Source organism: Pteropus vampyrus, unplaced genomic scaffold (assembly GCF_000151845.1).
Source record: "Pteropus vampyrus isolate Shadow unplaced genomic scaffold, Pvam_2.0 Scaffold518, whole genome shotgun sequence".
NCBI lineage: Eukaryota > Metazoa > Chordata > Mammalia > Chiroptera > Pteropodidae > Pteropus > Pteropus vampyrus.
Window position 1 is genome coordinate 1,705,831 of NW_011889299.1, and position 9,462 is coordinate 1,715,292.

At 50.9% G+C, this 9,462-nt stretch overlaps 1 protein-coding gene across 5 annotated transcripts; it reads right to left on the reverse strand.

Moving 5' to 3' along the window:
* Nucleotides 1-2,673: 2,673 nt before the first annotated feature.
* Nucleotides 2,674-9,141, reverse strand: TSPYL2 (TSPY like 2). Of its 5 annotated transcripts, none has more exons than XM_011383452.2 (8): nucleotides 8,158-9,141; nucleotides 6,778-6,855; nucleotides 6,549-6,660; nucleotides 6,313-6,458; nucleotides 6,070-6,167; nucleotides 5,015-5,766; nucleotides 4,091-4,140; nucleotides 2,674-3,364 (listed from the first exon to the last, which is right to left on the reverse strand). In XM_011383452.2, the coding sequence occupies exons 1-8, from the start codon at nucleotides 8,977-8,979 to the stop codon at nucleotides 3,080-3,082; spliced, it is 2,343 nt and encodes a 780-aa protein (XP_011381754.1). In that variant the 5' UTR covers nucleotides 8,980-9,141; the 3' UTR covers nucleotides 2,674-3,079. The 5 variants fall into 5 exon arrangements, with proteins under 5 accessions (XP_011381754.1, XP_023380796.1, XP_023380797.1 ...); XM_023525028.1 differs by having other exon boundaries at nucleotides 5,015-5,778; XM_023525029.1 differs by lacking the exon at nucleotides 4,091-4,140 and having other exon boundaries at nucleotides 5,015-5,778; nucleotides 8,158-9,140.
* Between the last annotated feature and the right edge of the window lie 321 nt (nucleotides 9,142-9,462).

Consider the following 9,462-nt stretch of genomic DNA (forward strand, 5'->3'; position numbering starts at 1 on the left):
AAATGGGGCCGTCTTCTCTGGTCTTCAGCAAAGACTATATTTTGGAGTTGGATGTGACTTTAAAGACCTAGAACAGCCCATTCCTTTGGGAGGCCCAGACTGGGCAGGACCATACACTGAGGATTGAGGGCACAGGGAACAAGATATCGCTCTAGGCAAAGAACATTCTCTCCTCCCATGCCTTAGCCCAGGACATGAGCACCTTGGATAACTATATTAGAATCCTATACTTGGCTTCTAACAGTGTCCCTGAAGCCAGAGGACCTCTTTGACAGGGTGGGTGAAGAGGAGCCTCAAGTGCCAGGATGAGGGACTGGGGTTTTGATTAGGGAGACAGAAAGGAATCAGGGAAGAGCATGATGAAGGCCAGGCTTCCGAGGTCTACTTCGAGGCTGGACTCCATCTTGGGATCTTAGGCAGGTTGCTTTTCCAGGGCTGATCTTCCAACACAATTAGCCGCCATTTGCAGATGGGAAAACTGAGGCCCTCTAGAGAAGGCAAGGGAGTCATGTTGCAAGGAAGAGCAGATTGAGACAAGGGTACCCAGGCCATCTGTTTCTCAGACTGGCTGGGACCCTCTTGCCAGGCTGACCTCTTTCTGGCCCACTCTCAGCCCTTTACCCCTGCTGCTTTCTACTCCCCTCTACTTCATCACCTGCTCACTGGGACTGGCTCCAGATACTGCACGTAGTTGTCTCTTCCTTCTGCACAAGATGCCTTGACTCAGGATCCTGCACTTTCATCTTTGGCCCTGAGGGAGGATGTTCCTATTCTGGGCCAGTCTCCTCTACCCACTTCTGACAGTATAGTCCCAGGTCAGAAACCGAGGCATCCAAGCCTCCATGCTCTCCCCAAAACATTTATGAGAATCATGGAGTATGTCTAAGATCTAGTATTCCAATCATTTCACAGAAGAGTCCCAGAGAGGGAAGGGTCCTTGCCAAAGGTTCCACAGCAACCTGGCAGCCATCCCTGACTTATCTCAATCCTTTTCCCCATATCTAAAGCCTGTCAATTCCAGCATCTTAAAAGTCCTCATAGAATAGACACATTTCTAGTGTGGGAGAATTCTCATTAATTTATGCAGATATTTTGCCCGTAAGGAGATGGAGCATAACTCTCCACTCCCTAAGCATGGGCTACTCCTTCCAAAGAGTATAGTATGGAGGGGAGGGGTGAGTAATTTTACAGTGGAGAAACCTGACATACACTACCTCAGACAGAAGATCAAGGTTAACATATTGATAGTATATCCCCTTGATATAATGTGATGAGAATGGCACTTTATTTCGGTGGTCTTCCTTCCTCAAACCCATAACCCCAGTCTAATCATGAGAAAAACATCAGACAAATCCCAATTTGACAGGGTGCTACAAAATATCTGACCATTACTCCTCAAATGTTGATGACTCCATGTCATCAAAAACAAGGAAAGTTTGAGAAACTGTCACAGCCAAGAGGAGCCTATGGAGACGTGATGACTAAATGTAATGGGGTATCCTGGAAAAGGGCATTAGGTAAAAACTAAGATAATATGAATAAAGTATGGACTTTAGTTCACAATAACGTATTAATTGTGACAGGTGTACCATACTAATGAAAGATGCTAACACCAGGGGAAACTGGCTGTAGGGTGTATGGGAACTCTCTGTATTATCTTCGCAATAATTCTGTAAGTCTAGAACTTCTTTAAAAAATTTATTATAAAGAAACCTCCTATATCCACCCCCATCACGCCACTCTGAGATACAGCTTTCCTCGCCGCTTTCTCAGTGCTCTCCCTCCCTCCAATCCATTCTCCTGGCAGCCAGCAGAGGGCATTCTCTAAAACGCAGATCTGCATACTTACAGCAAAATAAGGGCGTTGGATGGAAACCTCGAGAGGTACATTGCAGACGACCGACCCGGATGGCTACATAAGTTGTCATTATGATCCGGAAAGAATCTGGGAGGTATTTCTGGTGTCCATTGATTATAAAGTTACTGTATCCAAAATTTAAAACAACTCGGCCTTTCCAAGGTCTCCCAGATAAAACCTATTTTCAGACTCCCAACTCCTGACGTCTCCCATCTTACAGCTACACAGTAATTTCCCTTTTCCTTTTCCTTATCTCTGTGCAAACTCCTCCGCCTGAGCCATCCTTTCTTGCCTTTTCTCCCAAGCCCAGCTCCAGGGACCCTGCGCCCCCTCCCTAAGACGAGAGAGCTCTCCAAACCGATATCGTTTTTTTTTTTTCCTACTACATGTGAATGAAAAAAATGGATCCCTCTGGCTCCCCCCACACCCAGCTCACACTGGGCCCAAAAAAAGGTTTGCCGCACGATGAATAAAAAGATGAATCACAATAAATGAATGTCCTAGGGCGCTTCTTTGCGCGTGCCCGAGCGAGCGCAAGAAGGGAAGGCGTTGGAAGCTGTTTGCTACCTGGCAGAGTCTACTGCAGCCGCGGGGAGAGGGAGGGGCTTTCAGCCTCGCCCTGCCATTGGCCAGGATGGTCCGCATTGGCCTGACGCCACACCTCTGCGGCCCAGCCCCAGCCAGCCAACCCCAACTCCCCACAGCTAGCATTTTGGAGGCCAGTGCGTAGACAAGGCGGCTACCTGCGGATCTGCAGCAAGGAACACTGGCTGCTGGGGACGGCACACCGGGCGAACAAAAGACTCGAAGCAGCACTTTGAATTTGCTCAGAATTTTATTAGGATTACCAGGGTTCACAGGGAACGAGGCGGGGGCTTCTGGGGGAGGGGGACAGTAATACCGCAATGGCGAAGCGGCCTTGCATAGACACCGAGGCGGGCTAGCGGGCACAGCGAGGAGAGGTGAGGGAAAGAGACTTGGGAGAATGGGGTGGCAGCAGAGCCCCCCAAGGCCACAGCGGCCCTCCCCGCTTCGGGATCAAGGGTGTCCACTCCATACAGCACGAGGAGGAGGATAGAGGGGCCCTGATCAAGGCATCACAATAAATACATAGCAGCACACAGAAGCCTGCGGGGGAGGAGGGCCAAAAGGAAGGGGGAATCCCCCTTTCCCTCCCCGCAAAATAAGAACTCTGCAATTACTAAACCATAAAAATAAACTTTAAACCCGTGTACGAAGTTGGTCACCCCCCAGAAGTGCAATATGGGGCTTCAAGGCCCTAGCTGTGGGGGAGGGCAAAAGGGGCAGAGGGAGAATACAGAGAGGCAGCCCCGACAAGGGCAAGGGTGAGACCATTTGTTTATCCAGTGTTGCCTCTCTTCCCCGGGTTGGTCCAAGCATTTTGGACCTGAAGCACCTCCATGTCGGTGTCTTCAGAGTCTTCGATTCCTTCCTCCTCCTCGCTTCCTTCCTCATCATCACCGTCCTCACCTCCTTGCTCGCTGCCTGCACAGAGGTGAGAGGCAAGGACCAGAAAATGGAGGGTGCTGGTTAGATAGGTACAGAGTCCATAACCAGGGCTATTGGGGGCCTGGGACCACTGGCTATGTACCTCTGCTTGCAACAAGCAGCATCGTGTGTGTGTGTGTGTGTGTGTGTGTGTGTGTGCGCGCGCGCGCGCACGCGCGCGCGCCAGAAAGCCCAGAAGAGGAGTGAGAGGGAAGCACTGAAAGGTAGGGTGGGCTCCCTGATTCTATACCATCAAAACTGATACATCTCTGAAAGTAGCTTTTTCTCCCCCTGTATACATCAGTGTGTCTCTTCCCGAGCTCTGACATCGGCTGAATAAAGGTATTCATTCTGAGGCAGCTCCCTCCCTCTTTCTCCCCAAACAGGCCTGTTTTTCTTGAGCCCAATTCCCCGGTCCCACTCTCACCCTATGGCCGGCAGATGGCTCTGCCTCTCTTCTGAAAGAGAAGCCATCCAGTGGGTGTCTATGGGGCCAGGAACTCCCTCAGTTTCCCTACTCTACCTGAAAATGTCTAGACTGAGTCTACTCATTCAATGCCTCCTTCCTTGTTCTCCTGCCCTCAATGGAAGTTTTCCAGGGACCCCCATGGCCAAAACCCCCAGGAGTGGTTGGTCCTACTGCTCCTTCCACCTCCCCCAGAGGCCTGCCTTATGTTTAACAAGCCCTTCAAACTGTTTCTCCCTGCATCCCACCAATCTCACCACCATGCAGTTCTCCATCCTAGGAAATTGCATCTTCTTTAGCCAGTCATCTAGGCCAGAACAAAACCTTAATACTGCCTCTTCCCTCAAACCCCACATGCACTCCCCAAAATGCATTCTTTGGTGAAGAGTGAACAATGGCTTCTGTGGTTAAGAAGTTTGGGAAATGCTGGGTTCCACAAAGTTTAAGTAGGTTTCTTAAGGTGCTAATGTACTTGTGACTATACATGAAGCTATAACTGTACGCAGTATTTCCCTAACATATTTCCCTAACCACTGAACCTTTTCATGAGAAGCAGCTTTCAGAACTGGTGAAGGGTCCTCAGAAGACAATTTGGGAAACTGTGCAACATACCATGCATTTTCACCCTTCCAGGTCCTTGTTCATGTGATCCCTTCCACTGAGAATGTTCCATAATAAAGACGAATGCCGCTTCCAATTCAAATGTCACTTCCTTTCTCTAGTCCTCTCCTTCCCCCACTCTTGAGGTAGAATTAACTGCTTCCTACTCTGGGCTCACAGAGCACAATGTTCACTTCACCCCCAGCTCCCGAAACGGGCCTGGGAGTGACCCGAAGTCTAGGGCTGGATACAGAGTATGCTGAATTACAATGTATCTGCTACTTTTCCCCCTCTCTGTGTGAACCAGTCCCTAGTTTTCCACCCACTGTCTCCTATCTCTTCCTTGTCTTTTGCTCTGTTACATCCTATCTGTCTCCAACACTTCCTAGAACTGAAATGTTTCTTTGGTTTTGTTACATTTGTAAATGTTCCCTGGCTTTGTTTTGTTTTAAAAGTTGCAAGGAATGCTTTTTCTCTTTTCTCCACAAGAGCAGATTGTGCTCATGCCTTGATACTCTGATGTTTGCCACCTTTCTCTAAAAGAAGAGAAAGGAGAGAAGTCAAGAGGGGGTCTAGCTCACCTTCCTCACTGCCCTCCTCTTCCTCCACTGATGATTCTTCTTCAAAGATGTTCTCTACCTCATCTTCATAGTCATCCACGTTGTTGCTGTTATCCTGATCCTTGTCAGGGTCTTCAAAGTCATTCTCATAGTCATCAATGTCTCTGTCATCATCATCGCTACCTTCATTGTCACCTTCATTGCCGTCATCATCACTGCCTTCACTGTCACCTTCATTACCATCGTTATCTTCATCATCACTGGCCTCGTCTCCTTCGTTGTCACTGTCACTGCTGTCTTGGTTGTTGCAGTGGCTGCTATCTTTGGGATTCTCATCATCAACACTGGGGTCCTTGTTGTCACCATCAGTGTTTTCATCGTTGTCATCACTGTTCTCTTCATTGTCATCAGTGTTGTCCTCAGGGTTCTCACTGTTGTAATTGGGGTTCTCATTGTTGTCATCAGGATTCTCATTGTTGTCATCATCGCTCTCATTGCTATCAGTGGTTTCGTTGTCATCAGGGCTCTCATCGGTGGTCTCATTGTGGTCTGGGCTCTCACTGTCACAGAGGCTCTCGCTGATATCAGTTATCTCATTGTCAGTGGTCTCAAAGCAGTCGGTGGTCTCCATGAAGTCAGAGATCTTGATGTCATGAATGGTCTCATTGTCGGTGATAACATCACTGTCTGAGGTCTCGCCAATAATGTCTTCCATTAAATGATAGTCATCAGAGTCTTCCACGATCACCACCTCACATTCATCTCTGTTTTTACTGTAGGAAAGTCTGGAGTTGAATATAGGGTTGGTGGGAGGTGGTGTACCCAAGACAGACACTGAAAGGTGGTAAGTAACTGGGGAGGCAGTAAGCTGTAACAGCTCCTAAAGATGAAGCTAGGGTGGGGAGAGTCCCATTTCTGCCCCTGACTGTGTGACCTCAAGCCAATCACATCCCATTTATGGGCATCGTTCCCCAGTTGTAAAACATATTGGACTAAATTATCTCAAAGGTCTCTTTTGGCTCTATAAATCTGGTGTGACACTAACAAACCACCACTCAGCCTCCAACCCCCATTACCTTTCTTCCTTTTCTTGCTTCTTTCTGTTTGCCCTGTAGCCCCCTTCTCCCAACATGTAGTAGCGCAGAGGATTAACCCACAGGTCATTCTTGATAATCTGTTGAAAGAGAGAGGAGAATAAAGAACAGAGCTATTAGTACGAGCCCCAGAGCACACTCCCAATTCCCCAGGTACCCAGAGGCAAGCCTAGTAAGGCTTTCTCTGGTAATGCTGGGGGGCGGGCGGGGCGGGGGGGGCTCCACCTCAGCAATCCTGTTGGCCTCTGGGAGGCTGTGGTTTGAGAACCAGCTGAAGAAGCTGTGGTTGGTGTCCTGGTTCCTGTGCTGGTCGGCCTGGGGTTCCTGGCCCCGATGCCAGCGGATTGGGGTGGAGTGAGACACCAGCCGGCCTAGGGGAAAAGGAGGCTATGGAGAGGGCACTGGACAAGGGTAAGTGTGTGTGGGGGTTCCCATGCATTTGTCCTGGGACTGCCTCTTACCTGAGCGGTTGCACTGGAACTCCTTGACAATCACCATGTTTGTAAAGTAGGGGTTTGTCTGGAAGTACAGCTTCATTTTGTAGCCCATGGAGATATGTCTGAGATCCTGTACCTGCTCATGGTGGGGGTAATGATGGAATCCCCACCACACCATAGCCCCTCCCCTTAACCCCCTCCATCCAAGGACCAGATTCCTTGCCCAGTCCCAGTAAAGTTTCTTTGGCCTGACCTGCAGATTGGTCAAATAGCGAAAAATGTCTTCATCACGTTGGTTGATCAAGATTGAAATTTTGGGGTGGTTGAAGAACTGATGGAGGGAGCAGTTTAGGTCAAGGAGTGACTGTTCATTGAGAGGAGGGAGGGAAGGCCAGACAGGCCAGGCCAGGCCAGGCAGGCCAGGCTGGGCAGGGCAGAGCAAAAGAGAGGCTGGAGCAGGAAAATTCCTTCTGTGTTCATGTAATGTGTGTAAAGCAAGCGGGTCAATGGGACATAACCTATACTTCTATTTCCGTGATACTATGTAGTGAGAGCCTATGTTTATGCTACACCAAACTTCTGTATTAGGTGGCCTTGCCATTGTTTGTATTTGCTGTGTGTCTGGGTGCTGAGGGTCTATGTTCATGTGATGTGTCTCTGGGTGCTGAGGGCTTGTGTTCACAAGACATTGTATCTGGGGGCTGAAGGCCCATGTTCAAGTGTTCACAAGACATTGTATCTGGGGGCTGAAGGCCCATGTTCAAGTGTTTCTGGTTGCTGAGGGCCTATAGTCACATGATGTATATTTGGGTATTGTGGGCCTGTGTCCACATGATGTTGTATGTCTACGTCTGAGAGTTTGTGTCCAAATGCTACTGTGTGCCTTGGTGCTGAGGGCCTGTGATCATGGATACTCTGTATGAGAGTGCCAAGTGTTTGTATCCCTGTAATTCTGTTGGGATGTTAAACCCATGTGTTCGTAACATGTTGCATGTCTGTTATGTGTCCCCCAGAGATGAACTTATCACTAGCAGTGAATGGGATTTTCTTACTCCTCTTTCCTTCATTTAACTCCTTGATCTCCATTCCCAGATATTCCTCCTGACCCTTCAGGGGCTCCGGCCCCTTCCTAGCCCAGTTCTCTCCAGCCAAGATTAAGGTCTCCCTAGTCTCAAGGCCTAGGCTTGCAGAGCCATGTGTGAGTTAGGCACCCTTTCTGGGCTATTTCTCTGCCATGTGCCCTTTTCCTCCTCCTTCACTGTCTCTGAGTCGGTTTTTCTTTGTGTGCCCCTCCCCTCCTCCTTTTACCATCTTTGGTCCAATTTTTCTGCTGTGCACCCTCTATTACCCTCCCTCTTTTACCAACTGTGATTAATTTTTTTTTTGTTATGCTCTTCCTCTTTCCCCTTTCCCATCTGTGGTCCAGTTTTTATGTTGTGTGCCCCCTCCCCTCTTCACCATCTCTAGTCCAGCTTCTCTGATGTTCTGCCCCCCTCCTTCCATTCCTCCTCCACCAAACCTAGTTGTTCTTTGAATAGAGGCCCATCCCCACACCCTTTCACCCTGTCTCTCACCGCCTTCACCTCCCCCCTGTCATGGGCTCCTGGCCCATGAGTATAGATGACAAGGATACTGCTTTGACCCAGAAGCCTGGGATATGCTGGATGATGAGGTCTCTGTGCTCCAGGAATGGTCTTCGCATCTGGATGAACTTGCGCTTGAGACGGAGAAAGGCCTTGCCTGCCTTGATGTTCACCGCCTCCAGGTCCAACTGAATGTTTTCCAGTGCCTGCAGGATGCACTCTATCTTCTCCGCACTCATCTCTTTGCTTTCCTTTTTCACATTCCTCTGCTTCTTCCTCCTCCTCCGCCTCCTCCTCCTTCTTCTCTTCTTTCTCACACTTTCCTTTTCATACTCTTCGTCGTCTTCCACAATGATGATGGCCTCTTCCTTCCCCTGTGGACCGGCTAACATCTGGTACCCCCGCCCCCCTGAGCTACAGGTTTCTAGGGCCTTCCCTTCAGCAAAGCTGCTGGGCTCCGTAACCTGAATGTCGATTTCCAGGCTTCCCCCAGAAGCCTCCGAAGGAGAGAATGTTTCCAGGCTCTCCGTGGGAGGGGGCGCCTCCCCGTACCCGGACTCGATCGCAGGATCCCAGCCGGGACCCCCAGAACCCAGGGTGAAGTACGCGCGGACTCCCCCCTCCTCCAGAATGACATAGGGCGGCGGGGGGGGCAGACTGGGGCCCAGTCCCACCCCCCTCATGTCAGCCAGCACCTGTGCCGCCTCGGTTTCCTCCCGGAGCCTCGGGCGCTGCTCTGGTGGAGGCAGGGGCAGTCGCATTAGCGGCGGCGGAGGCGGCGGCGGCGGAGGCGGCGGCAGGTCGTCCCGAGGAGGTTCCGAGCTGCTCAAGCGGCGGGCCTTGGCCGGAGGCCCCTCATCCGGGCGGTCCATGGTGACCGCGCTCACACCGGTTCAGGGAACCGCGCTCGTCCTATCGCTCTCAGCCGGGTGGCCGCTGCCTGTCACACCTGAAGCGGAGCCGCGGAGCCGAACACGACCTGCTCCGCTCACAGCCTCGCTCTGGCGTTCCCTCCCACAGCGACTGCTCTACTCCCCGCGCCGAGCCCAGGTCCCGTCCCTTCCCTGACGTCAGAGGCGCATTCTGCCTTGCCATTGGCTGCCGGCCGCCGCGGCGGCGCTCACTCTCCCTCGACCTCTGCCCGCTCTCACGCAATCGGCTTGCCAACACCCCACCTCATCATTTTCCCATTGGCTCCCCTCTGGCCCGCCAATCATCGGCTGACTCCCCACTGTCCCCCGCCCCCCGCCACCACGACCAGAGGGAAACTGCGGGGCAATTGGCTGTGAGGAAAGCTATGGGGAAGAAGCCCCTTTCCCTCACCCTTTCAACGTTTTATCCAATGGGAAAAGTAC

Bases quoted from the DNA above. Each gene is read 5' to 3' on its own strand.
- TSPYL2 (XM_023525028.1), bottom strand. From the start codon at position 8,979: ATGGACCGCCCGGATGAGGGGCCTCCGGCCAAGGCCCGCCGCTTGAGC. The intron at 6,168-6,312 runs GTGGAGCCCCCC...CTCTTTCAACAG, and splicing joins AGGCCAACAGGATTGCTGAG to ATTATCAAGAATGACCTGTG. The intron at 3,365-4,090 runs GTGAGATTGGTG...ACCTCTGTGCAG, and splicing joins GGATGGAGAACTGCATGGTG to GCAGCGAGCAAGGAGGTGAG.